This window comes from Macaca fascicularis, chromosome 13 (genome assembly GCF_037993035.2).
Source record: "Macaca fascicularis isolate 582-1 chromosome 13, T2T-MFA8v1.1".
Taxonomy (NCBI): domain Eukaryota; kingdom Metazoa; phylum Chordata; class Mammalia; order Primates; family Cercopithecidae; genus Macaca; species Macaca fascicularis.
In genome coordinates this window covers 96289607-96311657 of record NC_088387.1, presented here as the reverse complement: position 1 = coordinate 96311657, position 22051 = coordinate 96289607, and the positions used below count along the sequence as shown (strand labels likewise).

At 47.4% G+C, this 22051-nt stretch overlaps 1 protein-coding gene across 1 annotated transcript in view; it reads right to left on the bottom strand.

Moving 5' to 3' along the window:
* Window positions 1–2014: 2014 nt before the first annotated feature.
* The window catches only part of KIF3C (kinesin family member 3C), a 55714-nt gene continuing 35677 nt past the window's right edge, over window positions 2015–22051 (bottom strand). Inside the window, exons 6-8 of the mRNA XM_005576366.4 lie at window positions 5362–5470; window positions 4715–4887; window positions 2015–4481 (exon numbers count right to left, since the gene is read on the bottom strand). Of these exons, the coding sequence (XP_005576423.1) occupies window positions 4388–4481; window positions 4715–4887; window positions 5362–5470 (376 nt within the window). The 3' untranslated portion in view covers window positions 2015–4387. The remainder of the gene's footprint in view (window positions 4482–4714; window positions 4888–5361; window positions 5471–22051) is intronic.

Below are 22051 nucleotides of genomic sequence, written 5' to 3'. Positions count from 1 at the left end.
GAGGCTGGAGTGCAGTGGCACCATGTCGGCTCACCGCAACCTCTGTCTCCTGTGTTCAAGCAGTTCTCCTGCCTCAGCCTCCCGAGTAGCTGGGATTACAGGTGCCCACCACCACACCCGGGTAGTTTTAAAAATATTTTTAGTAGACATGGGGTTTCACTATTTTGGCCAGTCTGGTCTTGAACTCCTGACCTCAGATGATCCACCTGCCTCGGCCTCCCAAAGTGCTGGGATTACAGACGTGAGCCACTGCACCCGGCCTGAATGAGTGGTTTTACAATAGGACCTCTAGGCAAGGGTCTGCAGATCTGGTCTAATACCCAACCTTGCCCTTTGAGATAAATCACTCTATCCTCTGTCCCTAGCTGTCACCACTTGGGAACCATGTATAGTGCCTGTCAGTTTTCCTGAGGCACACATGGGCTACAGAAGTTAGTGTGGTAAAGAGGGTGAAACATGGGTTCTAGAGTCTGCAAGTCCAGCTTCATCACATACTGGGTTTTTAGCCAGTTAGTTAATTTCGCTTACTTCCATCTCTTAATCAGTCACCATAACCCTCTCACTAGGAGAATGAAATGAGTGTGAGTGTGTGTCTGTGTGTGTGTGTGTAAAGCATCTTACACAATACCTAGCAAATGCCCCCGAAGTAGCAGAGCCACTCCAGCCCTGTAACCCTGTTAGAGATCGGGGGAGAGCCTGGCAGAGACAGGACATCCCTCCAAGAAAACCGTCGGAATAGTTGGTTTACTGCCCGATTTTTGCAGCAAACTTCAGTGCTCCCCTAGGAGTCAGGGTTCAAAGCTTTTTTTGTTCGTTTTTTTAGCAGTAACTAATTTTCATTTCCTGTAAGACCTCCACACTACAGAGAGCTAGTGGCTAGAACCCAGCGGGAGGGAAAAGAGGTCCTGAGAAGAGAGGATAAGGGAAGCTAGTCTTTCTTTTCTTTTCTTTTCTTAAGACAGAGTTTCGCTCTTGTTGGCCAGGCTGGAGTGCAATGGCACAATCTCACCTCACTGCAACTTCCACCTCTCGTGTTCAAGCGGTTCTCCTGCCTCAGCCGCCCAAGTAGCTGGGACTACAGGCGCCTGCTACCACGCCTGGCTGATTTTTGTATTTTCAGTAGAGACAGAGTTTCACCATGTTGTCCAGGCTGGTCTCGAACTCCTGACCTCAGGGATCCACCTGCCAAAAGTGCTGGGATTACAGGCGTGAGCCACCGTACCTGGCCTAGTCTTTCAAGTTATTGTAATTCAGCACCCACCAGGGGCCAGGCACATCTATGTGGTTTACATGCATTCTTTCCTCCTTTAACCCCTTTGGCGGATCAATGAGGGCACAGGGAGTATGACATCGACAGCTAATCTGGACACCACTGAGGCAGTTCTGAAATCTGCTAGTCGCTCAGAATTAACTGGTTGGGGACGACCAGCCTAGAACACAAACAGCTGCTACCACAGCGCTGGCACAGACTTCCGTCTAGTGCCTGGGACCTGCTCCTCAGCCCTATTGGGCAAACAGATCTCCGTTCATTAAGCAACCAGTTCTTTTCCAAAGTGCTGATAACTACAGCTGGAATCCATATGCTCTTTTCTTCTTTTTTTTTTTTTTTTTTTTGAGATGGAGTCTTGCTCTGTCACCCAGGCTGGAGTGCAGTGGCACAGTCTCACGTCACTTCAACCTCTGCCTCTAGGGTTCAAGCGATTCTCCTGCCTCAGCCTCCAGAGTAGCTGGGATTACAGGTGTATGCCACCACACCAGGCTAATTTTTGTATTTTTAGTAGAGATGGGGTTTCACCATGTTGGCCAGGGTGGTCTCAAACTCCTGGCCTCAGGTGATCTGCCTACCTCAGCCTCCCAAAGTGCTAGGATTACAGGTGTGAGCCACTGCATCTGGCTGATACACTCTTGAGTCCCTACTGGAAAAACAAGGAAGAGAGAGAAAGGAGAAAATGAAAAAGGAAGGGAGTAAAAGAAGGAAGAAACAAAGGGAAGAGAAGGCAGGCAGTCAACTCCATGACGATACTCATTCCTTTATTGTCAACTGTGTTGATTGGAACAGGGCTGGGGCCTGCAAGCTGCTGGCAGCACCCAGCTGCAGGTACATTTCAGCTCAACAGAGAGGCCTCCATCCTAAGCCAAGGGGACAGAGGGGAATGTTTTATATATATATTTATATATTACATATGTCCCGTATAGTCATATGTATAGAGTGACAAGAATGGGCCACTGCATTGTTAACTGTTGTCCTAAATAAAGACCATAGCAACACACATGAGAATTTGGTCCTAATCAAGGCCCTTACTTTGTCAATCAAATATTTGATACACCAAAAGGAAAAGGAGAGAAAGAGAGACAGAGAGACTGAGATCCAGCCACCCCTGGTGGCCCTGTTCCCAGCAGATCTTACGCTGAGTGTAGAGTGTCCCCTGTGGAGGTAAACACGCACACAAACACGCACACACATACACACGTACACAAAACCGCAGGCAGGAGCTCCTCCTCCGACCATACCTTGGGCCCAGCCCTCGGACTGGGGGTGCTGATTTGGGTATATTGTGCTATAAGACTGTGAGCAAGGAGTGACAAGACAATGCAAAGGCGATGTGTCCAAGTGATGAATGGGGTGATACGTGCTGCTTCGTCCACAAACGAGAAAGAGGTCAGTGGGAGAGGCTGCTCAACTCAGCCCTGGAGGTCCCCCTGCACTCAGGCCACCTGGTGGATTTCTACACACAACTCCTGTCCCAGCCACAGTCGAACCTCTGATCTGAATCCTGAGTCTCAAATAATCTCTTGGGCTCTGATGAAAATTGTGATTTCCTGGAAGGACAGGAGCAAATGGCAACTGGGTGGCTCAACCCTCTAGTCCGGTAATGAGGCAGAAATGACAGTGTCGCTGAGTTAAATCGGACCCAAGCTTGATCCTCAGAGCAGAACTTGAACGATGTAAGAAGGGTTCACTTCCTGAAGGAAAGAGAATAACCCCTGCCACCACCTCCCACAGCCCCCATTTCAGGCAGACTTGTCAGTCTCACGGCTTCACCCCAGCGACAGCACTCTTTATATTCTAGGAGCTGGAGACTCGCACTATTAGGGCACTTTGAAATCCTAACTCACTTGCTTTTGTTATTACCTCTTTACCCCTCCACCAAAATAAACACTTAAAAAGCCAGTCAATGAACATTAACCATTTTTTTTTTTGTAGAAATTTACTTATCACTTGAGATACCGGGAAACATTTTGGCCATCACAAAGGAAGGTAAGGAGTATCCCCCAGGAACCAATTTGCATAACTAGTGAATAAAGGATCTATTTTCAACAAAATAATACCTTAAAAATGCAATTCAGAAACAGGGGTAATAGGCAAAGCTGGAAAAGATTGTGCCTGGGCTTCTGTTTCCTGTGACAGATGAAGGGAAAAAGCAGTAGATGTTAATATCTTCGTTTAGACAGGGGTAGAATGACGTTGACTCCTCCCTCTGTGAATGGGGTCTAGACAGCTGCAGGGAGAAATGATCAAAGCAGGCAGGAGCAGCCTCTCGAAAATGGGGAGTTGCCTTGAGGGCCTGTCGATCAAAATGACTCCTCAGAGGGGACAGAAACAAAGGGATTTGGTGGAGGGACTTCCGTTGATGACTGCTCAAGTTGTCTCAATTGCTGTTCCATTTCCTGCAGGTTCCAAGGTGATGGTCACTGGCTGGTCCACAGTTCCCATCCAAGGTGGGCAGAAAGCAGAGTCTGGGCAGCTGTGAGTTCTTGCCGAAGCTGAAGAGCATGAGCTATGTTGGCGAGGTTATTAATGTCCTTGAAAAGGAGCCCAAGAGGCTGTATGAGGTTGTCTGAGGCTCAGAAAGTGGAGAGTAGGGCTGTGTCCACGGGGAGCAGAGGCCCAACGCTGTCAGGGTGTCTCTTGTCCTCAGGGAACACCAAGCAGTTTCCTAGTCCCAGAAAGTGCTCAGGGGCTGCTCGCCATCAGTGTGGGAGAAGATGGAGGTTATGCAGTACGGTGGGTAGAAAAGGGACTGTCTTCTCAGGCACTGGCTACCTTCCCTTCTGGAGGCAGCTGACCGGGGAACAAGCCTGAGGTCTGACTGGGGGAGCTCTCAAGTCAGAAGAAAAGGAGGCTATGCAGTGACCATGGTACGCCCAGACGGCTCAGGCGAGGGCATCTCCCCAACATGAACTGAGCTCCACGAATAAATAACATGAATTAAATAAAGGAGGCAAAGAAGAGCAGGCAGAGGCACTGTCTGCCAGATTCTCACCCCTGCACACACGCACACGCACATGCACGCACACGCACACGCACCAAGCGGCAGATGAGATGAGCCGGGGTGGCTGCCCCATCCCAGGAGTCTATTGGATGGGCAGCCTGACGTGATGGTTGTCACTCATGGTCCGCCACTGCTGCGGGGTGCAGAGAAGCAGAGGCCAGGGAGGCATGTGTGGTGGAAGGTGGAGGCCTCTGAGGACTCTGGCACCTGCAGGGGAGATGAGGCAGGCGAAAGGGGAGGTTAGGGAAATGCAGGAAACAGGAAAGTAAGTCCTCTTCTTTGCCCCATCCTGCTGCTGCAGGAACCCCTCCAACATCCCCAGTCACCCCTTGCCCTTCCTGCCCTTTGGGCACCAGCAAAACCCTCTTTAGCATCACCCAGCCCCTGCAGTTCCCCTGCCTGCTGGGTCCGGTGCTGCCTTGGACCATGGAGGTACTGACCAGGATCTGGACTTTCGGACTTTAGACGTGGAAGGTCTCTCCAGAAAGCTGTCCAGCCGCATGAGCCTCTCCATGTGTAGCGCACGTGGGTCTTGCTCTTGGTCGTGAGAGAATTCCATCTCAAAGACAGCTGGAGGGGACACGTCCAACTCCAGAAACATTATATTTTCAGCCTGTGGTGGGAATATCATGCCAGAATTGAGCAGTGCCCGGTCACTGTGCCTTCTAGGGACACAGCCAGTCTTGGGTGTAGCAGGGCTGATGAGGTGGTTAGGGGAAGCAGAGGCTGTGAGCATCCCCTCCCGTAGGCTCTTTTCTTTTTTGTTTTCTTCTGAGATGGAGTGTCGCCCAGGCTGGAGTGCAGTGGTGCAATCTCGGCTCAATGCAACCTCTGCCGCCCGGGTTCAAGCAATTCTCCTGCCTCAGCCTCCCAAGTAGCTGGGACTATAAGGTGCCCATCACCATGCCCAGCTAATTTTTGTATTTTTAGTGCAGACAGGGATTCACCATGTTGGCCAGGCTGGTCTTGAACTCCTGACCTCAGGTGATCCACCCGCCTCAGCCTCCCACAGTGCTGAGATTACAGGTGTGAGCCACCTCGCCCGGCCTTCCTCCCATAAGCTCTTTCTCCCCTCTCCACTTCTTACCCGGTACCTGGGGTGGGACCCCATTGCCATGGCAACCCGAGCATACTGGCTGATAGGCCTCTTGTAGCCCACTGCAGATGTTGGCCGTTTCTTCATCTGGCTGTTATTGCTGTAGGGAAGAGGCTATATTAGAAAGGATTTCTGTGGAACACAAACAGCAAATGACATCATGAGGATCTAAATATCATTCAGGTAGCCAGAAGGTCCTACAGACTGCAAGTTCTGGAATTTTCTTCTCCTTGTTCTAACACAGCTTGACAACTGAAGCTAGTGCAGTTGTCCCCTTCATCCGTGGTTTCGCTTTCCACAGTTTCAGTTACTGTGGTCTGAAAATAGGCAAGTACAGTATAATCAGATGTTTCGAGAGAGAGACACCACACCTGCATCACTTTTATTAGAGTATATTGTGTTTTTGTTGTTGAGATGGAGTCTTGCTCTGTCACCCAGGCTGGAGTGCAGTGGCATAATCTCAGCTCACTGCAGCCTCCACCTCCCAGGTTCAAGCAATTCTCCTGCATCAGCCTCCCGAGTAGCTGGGATTACAGGTGTGTGCCATCACACCTGGCTAATTTTATTTTATTTTTTCTTTTTTTGAGATGGAGTTTCGCTCTTATTGCCCAGGCTGGAGTGCAATGGCGTGATCTCGGCTCACCGCAACCACCGCCTCCCGGGTTCAAGTGATTCTCTGTCTCAGCCTCTCAAGTAGCTCAGATTACAGGCAGGTGCCACCATGCCTGGCTAATGTTTTGTACTTTTAGGAGAGATGGGGTTTCTCCATGTTGGTCAGGCTGATCTTGAACTCCCGACCTCAGGTGATCCACCCACCTCGGCCTCCCAAAGTGCTGGTATTACAGGTGTGAGCCACCGCGCCTGGCCTAACACCTGGCTAATTTTTGTATTTTTAGTAGAGACGGGGTTTTATTTTACCACGTTGGCCACGCTGGTCTTGAACTCCTGACCTCAAGCGATCTGCCTGCCTTGGCCTCCCAAAAATCTGGGATTTATAAGGCATGAGCCACTGCACCCGGCCTTATTAGAGGATAGTGTTATAATTGTTTTGTCTTATACATCTCATGTACCCCATAAACATATACACCTACTACGTACCCACAACAATTTTAAAAAATTAATAAAATTTAAAATAAACCTCATAGCATACATAGGGTTTGGTACTATCTGCAGTTTCAGGCATCGACTAGAGGTCTTAAAACGTATCCCCTGCCAGGTGCAGTGGCTCACGCCTGTAGTCCCAGCACTTTGAAAGGCCGAGACGGGTGGATCACCTGAGGTCAGGAGTTCGAGACCAGCCTGACCGACATCAAGACACCCTGTCTCTACTAGAAAGGTACATATTTACCAAAAGAGGTACATATTAATATTTCTTCACTCCTGTTGCTTTAAATTGTTTCTGCAGTAGAAAGGACTGATTGAAGGCTGAAATGAAATTCAGTCTCACTTTAACTTGTAGCTTTATATACTTTTTTTTTTCAGACAAAGTCTTGCTCTGTCACCCAGGCTGGAGTGCTGTGGTGCAATCTCGGTTCACTGCAACCTCTGCCTCCTGAGTTCAAGGGATTCTCGTGCCTCAGCCTCCTGAGCAGCTGAGATTACAGGCACATACCACCACGCCTAACTAATTTTTTTTTTTTTTTTGGAGACAGAGTCTCGCTCTGTCACCCAGGCTGGAGTGCCATGGTGCGATCTTGCCTCACTGCAACCTCCGCCTCCTGGGTTCAAGCTATTCTCCTGTCTCAGCCTCCCGAGTAGCTGGAATTACAGGCAGCTGCCACCGCGCCCAACTAATTTTTTTTCTATTTTTAGTAGAAACGGGGTTTCACCATGTTGACCAGGATGGTCTCGATCTCCTAACCTTGTGATCCGTCCGCCTCGGCCTCTCAAAGTGCTGGGATTACAGGCATGAGCCACCGCACCTGGCCTAATTTTTGTATTTTTAGTAGAGGTCAGGGTTTCACCATGTTGGCTGGTCTCAAACTCCTGACCTCAAGTGATCTCCCTGCGTTGGCCTCCCAAAGTACTGGGATTACAGATGTGAATCACTGCACTTGGCCATTTTGTTTTTTGAGTCACAGTCTCACTGTCACCCAGCCTTCATTTTTTTTTTTTTTTTGGAAATGGAGTCTCGCTCTGTCGCTAGGCTGGAGTGCTGTGGCACAATCTTTGCTCACTGCAGCCTCCGACCCCCTGGTTCAAGCGATTCTCCTGCCTCAGCCTCTCGAGTAGCTGGTATTACAGGCACATGCCACCACATCCAGCTAGTTTTTGTATTTTTAGTAGAGATGGGGTTTCACCATGTTGGCCAGGATGGTCTTGATTTCCTGACCTCGTGATCCACCCACCTCAGCCTCCCAAAGTGCTGGGATTACAAACATAGGCCACCATGCCTAGCCGGTAATTTTTAATTTTTAGTAGAGATGGGGGGGTTTCGCTATCTTGGCCAGGCTGGTCTCAAACTCCTGACCTCAGGTAATCCTCCTGCCTTGGCCTCCCAAAGTGCTGGGCTTATAGGCATGAGCCACTCTACCTGGCCTATTTTTCTTCATAGGAGTTAGCATAATAAAAAGGTTAAAAACTCAGGCTTGAAATGAAAAGGAACGAAGTTAGAAGGCTCACATTTCTCAGTTTCAAAATTATTACAAAGCACCAGGTGCAGTGGCTCATGCCTGTAATCCCAGCTCTTTGGGAGGTCAAGGTGGGTGGATCACCTGAGGTCAGAGTTTGAGACCAGCCTGGCCAACATGGTGAAACCCTGTATCTACTAAAAATACAAAAATTAGCCGGGTGTGGTGGCGGGCGCCTGTAGTCCCAGCTACTCGGGAGGCTGAGGCAGGAGAATCGCTTGAACCTGGGAGGCGGAGGTTGCAGTGAGCTGAGATCCGGCCACTGCACTCCAGCCTGGGCGACAGAGTGAGACTCTGTCTCAAAAAACACACACACACACAAAAGCAAAACAAAACAAAAAAACTTATTACAAAGCTATGGTAACCAAGATATTAGAGAACTTGCATAAGACAAACATATAGATTAATGAAACAGAACTGAAACTCCAGGGCCAGGCGCGATGGCTCACGCCTGTAATCCCAGCACTTTGGGAGCCTGAGGCGGGTGGATTGCCTGAGCTCAGGAGTTTGAGACCAGCCTGGGCAACACGGTGAAACCCCGTCTCTACTAAAATACAAAAAAACAGCCAGGTGTGGTAGCGTGTACCTGTAATTCCAGCTACTTGGGAGGCTCACACAGGAGAATTGCTTGAACCCAGGAGGCAGAGGTTGCAGTAGGCGGAGATCGCGCCATTGCACTCTAGCCTGGGTGATAGAGCAAGACTCCGCGAGACTCTGTCTCAAAAAAAAAAAAAGGGCAAAGGATCTCAATAGATACTTCTCAGAAGATATACAAATGGTTGATAAGCACATGAAAAGATGTTCAACATTAATAGTCATATAGGGAAATCTAAATCAAAACCACAACGGGGACCCGGTGCGGTGGCTGACACCTGTAATCCCAGCACTTTGGGAGGCTGAGGCATGTGGATCCCTTGAGCCCAGAAATTTGAGTCCAGCCTGGACAACACAGCAAGACCCTGTCTCTACAAAAAATACAACAACAACAAAAAAAATTAGCAGGGTATGGTAGCACACACCTGTAATCCCAGCGGTTCAAGAGGCTGAGGTGGGAGGATCACCTGAGTCTGGGGGGTCAAGGCTGCAGTGAGCCGTGATCACGTCACTGCACTTCAGCCTGGGTGACAGGGTAAGACCCTGTCTCAAAAACCCCACAATGGATACCACTTCAGATCCACTAGAATGACTATAATTTAAAGACAGACAGTAACACATGTTGGTGAGGATGTAGAGAAACTGGAACCCTCACACACTATTAGTGAGAATGTAAAAAAAAAAAAGTTAAACATAGACTTACCATATAACCCAGCACTTCCACTACTAGGCATATACTCAAGAGAACTGAAAACATATTCATATAAACACTTGTACACAAATGATCATAGCAGCATTACTTACGGTGAAACCCTGTCTCTACAGAAAAATAGCCAAAAAATGGAAATTACCAAAACGTCCGCCAAATGATATGTTGATAAACCAAATGTGGTATATTCATAGAGTGGAATATTACTCATCAATAAAAAGGAATGAAGTACTGATGAGTGTTCCAACATGGAGGAACCTTGAAAACATTCTGCTAAGTGAAAGAACTCAGTCACAACGGACTACATATTGTGTGATTCCATTTATATAAAATATCTGGAATAGGTAAAGCCATAGAAACAGAAAGTAGATTGGCAGTTGTCTAGGTCTGCGGAAAGGGGTTTGGGGGAGAATGAGGAGTAACTGCTAATTGGTTCAGGGTTTCTTTTTGGAGTGATGAAAATGTTCTGGAATTAGGCTGGGCGTGGTGGCTCACGCCTGTAAACCCAGCGCTTTGGGAGGCTGAGGCAGGCAGATCACCTGAGGTCAGGAGTTTGAGACCAGAGTGGCCAACATGATGAAACCCTTTCTCTACTAAAAATACAAAAATTAGCCAGGGGTGGTCGCGCACGCCTGTAATTCCACCTATTCAGGAGGCTGAGGCAGGAGAACTGCTTGAACCCGGGAGGCAGAGGTTGCAGTGAGCCAAGATCACACCACTGCACTCCAGCCTGGGAGACAGAGTGAGACTCCATCTCGGAAAAAAAAAAGAAAATGTTCTGGAACTAGATAGTGGTGACGGTTGTACAACTCTGAATATACTAAAATCCACTACATTATTAAGCAGTAGAGCTAAAAAAAAATCCACCGAATTGTACACTTTAAAATGGTGAACTTATGATAAGTCAACTACATCTCAATAGAGCTGTTATTTAAACAATGAACAAACAGGCCAGCCTCAGAGACTCATGCTTGTAACCCCCACACTTTGGGAGGTTGAGGTGGGAGGATCATCTGAGGCCAGGAGTCTGAGGCTGTAGTGTGCTTGATTGTGCCTATGAATAGCCACTGCACTCCAACCTGGGCAACAGAGCAAAGATCCCAGCTCTAATTAAAAAAAAAAAAGTTTTGGCTCACACCTGTAATCCCAGCACTTTGGGAGGCTGAGACGGGCGGATCACGAGGTCAGGAGATCGAGACCATCCTGGCTAACACAGTGAAACCCCATCTCTACTAAAAAAAAAATACAAAAAAATTAGCTGGGCGTGGTGGCTGGCACCTGTAGTCCCAGCTGCTGGGGAGGCTGAGGCAGGAGAATGGTGTGAACCCAGGAGGCAGAGCTTGCAGTGAGCTGAGATCGCGCCACTGCACTCCAGCCTGGGAGACAGAGCAAGACTCTGTCTGAAAAAAAAAAAAAAAAAAAAAAAAAAAAAAAAAAGTTTATGGGCAGGCTCAGTGGCTCATGCCTATAATCCCAGCACTTTGGGAGTCCAAGGTGGGCGGATCACCTGAGGTCAGGAGTTGAGACCAGCCTAGCCAACATGGTGAAACCCCGTCTCTACAGAAAATACAAAAATTAGCCAGTCATGGTGGCCTGCGCCTGTAGTCCCAGCTACTTGGGAAGCTGAGGCATGAGAATCATTTGAACCCGGGAGGCAGAGGTTGCAGTGAGCTAAGATCACACCACTGCACTCCAGCCTGGGCAACAGAGTGAGACTCCGTCTCAAAACACACACACACACACACACACACACACACACAAATTTTTGTGTGGTTCTATGTAGATGCAGAAAGACTGCCACAATATATTAATAAAAGAGCAAATAAAAATATGAAGTTTTTGTTTGTATTTTTAAGTTTTTTTTAAGAGATGGGGTCTCGCTATATTGTCCAGGCTGGTCTCAAACTCCTGGCCTCAAGTGACCCCCCAGCCTCAGTATCCCCAAGTGTTGGGATTACAGGCATAAGCCACCACACCTGGCCAGTTTTAAGGAAATGCGTGTGTGTGTGTCTGCTTAGGAAAAAGTCTAGATATTCAACAAAATGTTGACAGTTATAATCTTCGAATTGTGTGATTATGGGTGATTTTTATTTTCTTTCTGCCTTTCTGCAATATCTGAAAAATTTTTTTACAATGAATATGTATAACCTTATATCTAATTAATTAGTTCAAACATCTACAGGAAATATGTATCTGTATGACTGCCATCCAGTTTTGTCAAGAATGCTGCTGTGAACATTTCTAAAGGTATTTTCATGTTTGTATTTAACATTTTCCCTGGGGTATGGATCCAGGAATGGAAGTGTTGCATTGTCGGGTATGCAAATTCTCAGCTTTACTTGATATTGTCAATTGCTTTTCAAAGTGATTATACTTATGAAAGTTTCCATTGGTCTACATCCTAGAGAGCTCACTGAGTGCTTTTTACTGTCAGCAATTTGGTGAGTGTGATGGATTATTAAAATACTTTTACTACCCTGAACGAAAACAAACAGAAAAAAGAAAGAAAAGAAAACAAGAAAGCTACTTCCATTTTAAAAAATAAAAGAACACAGGTTTTGGAGTGAGTCAGACCTGGGTTTGAATGCTGGCTCTGCCCCTTCAAGCTCTTTTACTTGGGGAGGTGGCTTACTATCTCTGAGCCTCAGATAGATCATCCCTATCATACAGAACTTCTGAGATTAAACAAGACAAGCACTTAGCACAGTATGCCCGCCACAGGGCTTAACACATGGCAGCTGTGATTATGATTTCTTTTCAGTTCTACTTGCTAATTTCAAGTGGGGATACAAATGAAATGAGCAAGGATAAAAGTCAAAAGGCAACAGTTGGAAGAGGAGAAGAAACAGGCTGAGTAACTCAAAGATAGGACATTCTGTCCTTGAACAGCAGAACAAGCTGTGCAGGGGCCCGCAGAACAATGGCTGTCTTCTGCAGCTGGCAGAATGGGAAATAACATTCTTGTGGTTTAGTTTATGACGCATATAAAAAGGTGCCGTCCCCCATTAGTGGTCCCTGCTGACCCTCTCGATAGATGAAAACAAGGAAAGATAAGGCTCCAGAAGCCCCAGCTGGGTCTGCAGCTGAGCTTACAGGATGCCGGGAGGCGTGTCTGTGGGGACAGGCAGCCTCAGTGGCAGTGGCAGCAAGGAGACAGTCCTGCTGCAGACGCTGCTGGAAATGCAGAGCCATCCCCTCTAAGAGGGGAGTGGGAAAATTAGGAAAACAGCAACTTATTTACAAGGTGCTTCTACACAGTTCATCTGAACTTAACAACCTCCCGATGTGTGGATAGAGCAAAGAAGACTGCAGCTCAGGGAGGTGCAGTGCCTCAGTGCCTTTTGTGTCCAAGGTCATGCAATTAGGGAGAGACTAGGAATCTGAATCTTCCCATATACTCCTTTTAAAATTATTATTGGCCAGGCACGGTGGCTCACAGCACGCCTGTAATCCCACACTTTGGGAGGCCGAGGCAGGTGGATTACCTGAGATCAGGAGTTCGAGACCAGCCTGGCCAACATGGTGAAACCCTGCCTCTACTAAAACTATAAAAATTAGCTGGGCGTGGTGGCAGGCGCCTGTAGTCCCAGCTATTCAGGATGCTGAGGTGAATCACTTCTACCCGGGAGGCGGAGGTTGAGTGAACCGAGATCGTGCCACTGCCCTCCAGCCTGGGTGACAATATATATAATTATTATTTTGCGGCTGGGCACAGTGGCTCACGCCTGTAATCCCAACACTTTGGGAGGCCAAGACAGGTGGATCACCTGAAGTCAGGAGTTCAAGACCAGCCCGGCCAATTTGGTCAAATCCCCCTCTCTACCAAAAATTCAAAAATTAGCTGGGCATGGCGCACGCCTGTAACCCCAGCTACTCAGGATTCAAGCCTAGACGACAGAATGAGTCTCGGTCTAAAAAAAAAAAAAAAAAAAAAAAAATCATTGCTTTGTGAAATTTTTGAATTGGGCAACACCTCATTCTATGCCATAGAGTGGGTGTTCCCCACAAGGACTCTAGTATCATCTCTCAGGAGGACACTGGGCCAGAACTGATGGGCCAGTGAGTGCCTTTGAAAGCTCAGGCGCTGGGAACAGGACAGAGGGACAGGGCTGGGTGAGCAGAGGATCAGCACAAATTGGCAGCCTGACCCAATAAAGATGCCAGGGCTATTCTGGGTGGCATGTGGGAGAGAAGGGTTGGGGGAAGGGAGTCTGTAATTGGGGCACCGACCTTCCCATCGACTCCCTCTTCTGCCCCAGGCCTACTTTCCATGATTGATCCTCTATAGAAAGCAGGTTGTGGCAGCCCAGAGCTGAGGCCTGGGTCTGCAATTATGCACCCCTCCCTTTAAGCACCCCTCCCAGCAGGGCCCCACAGCCACAGTTATCCTGCGTGCAGTAGATCCGAGGCGTTCTCCTAGGACCCTCCCTCTGTAATTGGCTGCTATCATTTTTTTCCCTTTAATATTAAAAAGTCATCTCTCAGCTCCATCTCAGGGGCTGACACCATTCTCTTTCCTGGCTGTCTGATCACTTCCTTTCCCCTCTCCTTCCTTCCCATTCTTCCTCTCTCCCTCCCTGCCTCACTCTGTCACCCAGGCTGGAGTGCTGTGGCAAGATCTTGGCACACTGCAACCTCCGCCTCTCAGATTCAAGTAGCTGGGATTATAGGTGACAGCCACCACACCCGGCTACTTTTTGTATTTTTAGTAGAGACGGGGTTTTGCCATGTTGGCCAGGCTGGTCTCGAACTCCTGGCCTGAAGTGATCCACCCGCCTTGGCCTCCCGAAGTGCGGGGATTACAGGTGTGAGTTACTGCGGCCGGCCTCGCCCTCTTGTTCTGAAAGCAGGCATCCGACATCATCGGGTGCGTTTCCTTCTAGTTCCTTCCTGTGCATTCAACACAGACAATCAGGCTTTCCTCTTCGATCTGGCTGCTTTGTCCTGGCAGGCTGTCTGTCCACCTTGTTCCACTGCCCCGCTTGTCTGAACTCTCAGCCTTCCCATTTCCCCTCCATGCTGTACCCAACCCGCCTGGGAAGCTGCAGCTGCTCACTGCTTCACACTGTCTTCAATTCCCACAGGTCTGAAGAAATCCAGGGACTCAACGCAGAGCTAGGAATGTTCTTACTGGAGTGAACTTTGCCTCTGTACAAAACCAGTTTAACTTTCTTTCCTGATTCTATTTAAAGCAAGAAACACTCTCTCTTTAAACCAAGAGGCAGAGCCCAGGCGAGGTGGCTCACACCTGTAATCCCAGCACCTTTGGGAGGCCGAGGCAGACAGATTACCTGAGGTCAGGAGTTCAAGACAAGTCTGGCCAACACTGAAACCCCACCTCTACTAAAATACAAAAATTAGCCAGGCATGGTGGCAAACCCCTATAAATCCCAGCTACTCAGGAGGCTGAGGCACAAGAATCGCTTGAACCTGTGAGGTGGAGGTTGCAGTGAGCTGAGATCATGCCACTGTACTCCAGCCCAGGTGACAGAGTGAAACTCTCTCTCAAAAAAATAAAAATGAAAATAAATAAATAAATAAATAAAATAAACCCAGAGGCAGTTTAACAAAAAATCAACATCTAAAACAAAAACATCAAGTCAAACTGCCCTTGTAGGGCACTTCTAAGGGATAGAGGCAGGCCGGTTCCAGAGTCCCCATAATTAGAATATTGGCTTATCAGTATGAATACAACTCTTCATTGATCATCTCCTCTGTACCAGGCACAGGCCTGGAACCTTACATTATTTCATTTCAACCTCGACAATCCTGCACGGTACCTATTATCCCCACTTTACAGATGAAGAAATTTGGGTTCAGAGAGGTTAAAAAAATTTACTCCAGGCCGGGCGTGGTGGCTCATGCCTGTAATCCTAGCACTTTGGGAGGCTGAGGCAGGCGGATAACCTGAGGTCAGGGGTTCGAGACCAGCCTGGCCAAGATGTTGAAACCCCATCTCTACTAAAAATACAAAAATTAGCCAGGCGTGGTGGTGCATGCCTGTAATCCCAGCTACTCTGGAGGCTGAGGCAGGAGAATCACTTGAACCCAGGAGGGGGAGGATGCAGTGAGCTGAGATCATGCCACTGCACTCCAGCCTGGGTGACAGAGTGAGACTCCATCTCAAAACAACAACAACAACAACAACAACAACAACAACAAACACTTATTCAAGGCCACTAGTAAGTGGCAGAGCAGGAGCTGGAATTCAGAATGTTCTTTTTTTTTTTTTTTTTTTTTGAGTCTTGCTGTGTTGCCCATGTTGCCCAGGCTGGAGTGCAGTGGTGCAATCTCAGTTCACTGCAACCCCCACCTCCCAGGTTCAAGCGATTCTTCTCCTACCTCAGCCTCCCGGGTAGCTGGGATTACAGGTGCCCACTACCACACCCGGCTAATTTTTGTATTTTTAGTAGAGATGGGGTTTCACCATGTTGGCCAGGCTGGTCTCAACTCCTGACCTCAGGTGATTCGCCCGCCTCAGCTTCCCAAAGTGCTGGGATTATAGGCATGGGCCACCACACCCGGACAAATTCAGAATGTTCTAAATCCAAAGTCTAGTCTCTCTCTACTGCACCACGATGCCTTTGAAAAGAACCTAGGGGCTGGGCACGGTGGCTCACGCTTGTAACCCAGCACTTTGGGAGGAGTTCACTTGAGCTCAGGAGTTCAAGACCAGGCTAGGCAACATAGTGAGACCCCTATCTCTACTAAAAATGAAAACAAATTCGCTGGGTATGGTGGTCCATGTCTGTACTGTGGTCTAAACTACTCGGGAAATTGAAGCAGGAGGATCACTTGAGCTCAGAAGGTCAAGGCTGTAGTGAGCCATGATTGTGCCACTGCATTCCAGCCTGGGCAACAGAGTGAGACCCTGTCTCAAAAAAAGAAAGAAAAGAAAGAAAGAAAAGAATCTAGGGTGGCTGGGGTTACAAAGGTCAAAGGGCTAAAGTTGCAATGGAATTTTGTGTACTATAAAGCACAGGGTATGGATACTGTCACATACATAACCCTTTAGAAGACAATTTTGTGGGGCTGGCACACACCTGTAATCCTAGTATTTTGGGAGGCTGAGGTGGGTAAACTGCTTGACGTCAGAAGTTTGAGACCAGCCTGGGCAACATAGTAAAATCCTGTCTCTATTTAAAAAAAAAAGAAGACAATTTTACCTAAACACAATTAAAAATGAAGCCTAGGCCAGGTAAGGTGGCTCATGCCTATAATCGCAATACTTTGCAAGGCTGAGATGGGGGTATCACTTGAGTCCAGGAGTTCAAGACCAGCCTGGGCAATGTAGTGAGACCTCATCTCTACAATAAATAAAAAATTAGTCAGACATGGTGGCACAAGCCTGAGGTCCCAGCTACGCAGGAGGCTGAGGTGGGAGGATCACTTGAGCCAAGGAGGTGAGCCAAGATTGTGCCACTGCACTCCAGCCTGGGCAACAGAGTGAGACCTTGTCTCAAAAAATTAAATTAACTGGGCGTGGTGGCATGTACCTGTGGTCCCAGCTACTCAGGGGGCTGAGGTGGGAGGATTGCTTGAGCCTGGGAGGCAGAGGTTTCAGTGAGCCATGATGATGCCACTGCACTCTAGCCTGGGTGACAGAGTGAGACCCTGTCTCAAAAAAATAGAAAAAACTTAAATACAATTTAAAAATCTAGGTCGGGCACAGTGGCTCATGCCTGTAATGCTAGGACTTTGGGAGGCCGAGACAGGCGGATCACCTGAGGTCAGGAGTTTGAGACCAGCCTGGCCAACATGAAGAAACCCTGTCTCTGCTAAAAATACAAAAATTAGCCGGGTGTGGTGGCACATGCCTATAATCCCAGCTACTCGGGAGGCTGAGATAAGAGAATCTCTGGAACCCGGGAGGCGGAGGTTGCAGTGAGCTGAGATCACGCCATTGCACTCCAGCCTAGGCAACAGTCTATTATGAGAAACTAAAAATAAAAGGTCATACTTGTAAAATATTTATTGCTAGACCTAGCTGCAAAAAAAAAAAAAAAAAAAAAAAAAATTTATTGAGACAGAGTTTCGCTCTTGTTGCCCAGGCTGGAGTGCAATGGCACGATCTTGCCTCACTGCAACCTCTGCCTCCTGGGTTCAAGCGATTCTCCTGCCTCAGCCTCCTGAGTAGCTGGAATTACAGGCGTGAGCCACCATACCTGGCTAATTTTGTATTTTTAGTAGAGACGGGATTTCTCCACGTTGGTCAGACTGGTCTCGAACTCCTAACCTCAGGCGATCTGCCTGCCTTGGCCTCCCAAAGTGCTAAGATTACAGGCCTGAGCCACCGAGCCAGTGCAAAAATATTTTTTAAAGTAACTTTAATATTATACAAGATTATGACTGTGGAAGACACCTCACCTTATCTTATTTTGTATCAACTAATGGCTACATAGAAATGGTAGAGTAAAAAGAGAAAGGGCTAGACTTCCAAAATAAGTTGATTAGGGATATTTCTCAACAGTTGCCTGACAACTCCTTGTTTGAGAGAGGCAGCGGTCAGAGGGTGGGGTGGATGCTGAGAGCTGGAGTAGGCGGAAGGAGAATGTTTTTCGAACAGAAGCTTTCTAATGGGACAGCATGACTTTAGGTAATTTCTTACAAACTATGTTTTTTCCTCTCACTTTGAGCAGCTGTCAGTGTTCTCATCCCCAGAATGCCACAGGCCGAAATAAAGCAAAATATTCCACACTTGAGTTGAGCAAATGGAACAACGCCCTGATTAGTTAAATATGCTTTGGAGAGAAATAACTTTTCTGTTTGTTTTTTAGCCCTAATTAAGCGATGTGGCAAGTGGTGGGATCCAATGCTGAAGAAAGGACCTTTTCTGTGGGGAGTGGAGAAATTCGTTTCACAGCTGCAGCCTCAGATCCCATGGTCCCTGAAATGAGGAAAGCTGCCTTGTTCAAGGACCTCCCTGCCCTCAACCTTCCGCCGTGAAATGAGGGACATGGGGCAGATGACCTCAGAGATCCAGGCCAGCACCTCCCTGCCCCCTACCGTGCCCCACCAGGCTCTCTCTGCCAAGTCAGAATCACAACTGGGATTTCAATTACCGTGGAATTCTATTTACTTTATTCTAACCATTCTGGCTTTAAAAAGAGTAATTTTAAAAACTTGTTTCATATAAAAAAATTCTAGAACTGGCCAGGCACGGTGGCTCACGCCTGTAATAGCACTTTGGGAGGCCGAGGTGGGCAGATCACCTGAGGTCGGGAGTTCGAGACCAGCCTGACCAACATGGAGAAACCCCCGTCTCTACTAAAAATACAAAATTAGCCAGGCATGGTGGCGTATGCCTGTAATTCCAGCTACTCGGGAGGCTGAGGCAGGAGAACTGCTTGAACCCGGGAGGCAGAGGTAGTGGTGAGCCAAGATCATGCCATTGCACTTTAGCATGGGCAACGAGCAAAACTCCATCTTAAAAAAAAAAAAAAAAAAAAAAAATCCTAGAACCATTTTTACTTGGCTTTTCTATTTTTGTATTTTTTAAAGTTCTGAAATAAATATTAAATATTGCAAATTGCAGTCATCAGACATAGTGGACAGTGGCAAAAAAAATGAAAAAGAAAATACTATATTCATGATTACCTGTTCTCTCTCTTTTTTTTTTTTTTTTCGATATGTAGTCTTGCTCTGTGGCCCAGGTTGGAGTGCAAAGGCATGATCTCAGCTCATTGCAACCTCTGCCTCCCAGGTTCAAGCAATTACCCTGCCTCAGCCTCCCAAGTAACTGGGATTACAGGTGTGATCCACCATACCCAGATACCTGATATGTCTTAATAACTGTTTTGAAGTAATTTATTTCTTGGAATTCTTTATTATATTAGAGCATTCTGTAATTACTGTTCATATAATTTGTATTTAAGTGTAGTAGAGAACATTGGTAAATCATAATTGCCTTTTTTTTTTTTTTTTTTTTGAGACAGGGTCTCACTCTGTTGACCAGGCTGGATGGAGTGCAGTGGTATAATCACGGCTCAGTGCAGCCTCAACCTCCTAGGTTCAAGCAATCCTCCCACCTCAGCCTCCCAAGTAGCTGGGAGTACAGGCATGTGCTAATGCCCAGCTAACTTTTTGTATCTTTTTGTAGAGATGGGGTCTCACTCTGTTGCCCAGGCTGGTTTTGAACACCTGGGCTCAAGCCATCTACCTGCCTCAGTCTCCTAAAGCGCTGGGATTACAGGCATCAGCCACTGTACCTGGCCTATAATTGCCTTTTACCCTACCCAGATGTATTTGAATATTTTCTGTACATATGTTATACTTGGTCTTTATTCTGAACAGGTACAAACATATTCTGTATAAAACAGCATGGTTATGAATACACTTAACCATAATTTTGGAAAACCTTGTGAATCTATTTATAGCTTTAAATTTTCAATATAAGACTTTCAGGGAGGCCGGGCGCTGTGGTGCACGCCTGTAATCCCAGCACTTTGGGAGGCTGAGGTGAGTGGATCACCTGAGGTCAGAAATTCAAGACCAGCCTGGCCAATATGGCAAAACCCCGTCTCTACTAAAAACGCAAAAATTAGCCAGGAGTGGTGGTGGGCGCCTGTAATCCCAGCTACTCAGGAGGCTGAGGCAGGAGAATCACTTGAATCCAGGAGGCGGAGGCTGCAGTAAACCGAGATTGCACCATTGCACTCCAGCTTGGGCAACAAAAGCAAAACTCCATCTCAAAAGAAAAAAAAATTTAAGGGGGCCGGGCGCGGTGGCTCACGCCTGTAATCCCAGCACTTTGGGAGGCCGAGGCGGGCGGATCACAAGGTCAGGAGATCGAGACCACGGTGAAACCCCGTCTCTACTAAAAATACAAAAAATTAGCCGGGCGCGGTTGTGGGCGCCTGTAGTCCCAGCTACTCGGGAGGCTGAGGCAGGAGAATGGCGTGAACCCGGGAGGCGGAGCTTGCAGTGAGCCGAGATCGCGCCACTGCACTCCAGCCTGGGCGACAGAGCGAGACTCCGTCTCAAAAAAAAAAAAAAAAAAAAAAAATTTAAGGGAACACTGTCCAATTGGTATTCATTTAGAAGAGTTGCCAACACAAACCTACAAATGCAATGTGGAAGCAACTATATGCAGATTTAAATTAATGGGTATAATGAATGTGTATGTTAGGACTAATTCTTTGCAAAGAATCTTGGAAAAGAAAACACTATAAAAGCTGCTCTACTTTATAGTCTGGTAGTTAAAATCCTGTCCTTTCATAGCTGCAGCCTGGGTTCAATTCTTGGTCAGGGTAGTCCCTTTACAAAGGATAAAATTAAGGCCAGGTTTGGTGACTCAAACCTGTAATCCCAGCTACTCAGGAGGCTGAGGCATGAAAATTGCTTGAAGCCAGGAGGCGGAGGTTGCAGTGAGCCAAGATAGTGCCACTGCACTCTAGCCTGGGCGACAGAGTGAGAATGTCTCAAAAAATAAATAAATAAATAAAAATAAAAAGAATAAAATTTAAGGCCCGTTGCATGCAGTGGCTCCTGCCTGTAATCCCAGCACTTTGGGAAGCTGAGGTGGGAGGATTAGTGTGAAGCCAGGAGTTCAAGACCAGCCCAGGCAACACAGCGAGCTATCATGGTGCCAATGCACCACAGCCTGGGTGACAGATAAGACTCCATCTCAATAACAACAGCAAAATAATGCAACTTAATACTATGGAGGTAAATTTAAAGCAAATAGCTTTTGGTTGTGCGTGGTGGCTCACACCTGTAATCCTAGCACTTTGGGAGGCCAAGGCAGGAAGATCACTTGAGGTCAGGAGTTCAAAACCAGCCTAGCCAACATGGTGAAACTCTGTCTCGACTAAAAATACAAACAAATCAGCTGGGCATGGTGGTGGGTGCCTGTAATCCCAGCTACTCAGGAGGCTGAGGCAGGAGAATTGCTTTAACCTGGGAGGCGGAGGTTGCAGTGAGCTGAGATCACACTACTGCACTACAGCCTGGGTGACACAGCAAGATTCCGTATCATAACATAAATAAAATAAAATAAAATAAAATAAGTAAAAATAAAGCAAATAGCTTCTGAGGAAAAAACAGAGTTTTCCAGTTTTCCAGTGGCAAAGAACTGATTCTTTTTTCACAACTTTCCCTGCTCAAGGACAGTGGGAGGAATCACAGAGAGGAAAGGTGGGGGCCAGGTGAGGTGGCTTGTGCCTGTAATCCCAGAACTTTGGGGGGCCAAGGTGGGCAGATCACTGGAGATCAGGAGTTCAAGACCAGCCTGGCCAACATGGTAAAACCCTGTATTTATTAAAAACATAAAAATTAGGCTGGGCATGGTGGCTCACGCCTGTAATCCCAGCACTTTGGGAGGCCGAGGTGGGCGGATCACGAGTTCAGGAGTTTGAAACCACCCTGGCCAACATGGTGAAACCCAGTCTCTACTAAAAATACAAAAATTAGCTGGGCGTGGCGGCACAAGCCTGTAGTCCCAGCTACTCGGGAGGCTGAGGCAGGAGAATCGTTTAAACCCGGGAGGCGGAGGTTGAAGTGACCCAAGATGACGCCACTACACTCCAGCCTGACAACAGAGCTAGACTCCATCTCAAAAACAAAAACAAAAATTGGCTGGGTGTCGTGGTGTGCACCTGTAATCCCAGCTACTTGGGAGGCTGAGGCTAGAGAATTACATGAGTCTGGGAGGTGGAGGTTGCAGTGAGCCGAGATCGCACCACTGCATTCCAGCCTGGGGACAGAGCAAGACTCCATCTCAAAAAAAAAAAAAAAAAAAAAAAAGAAG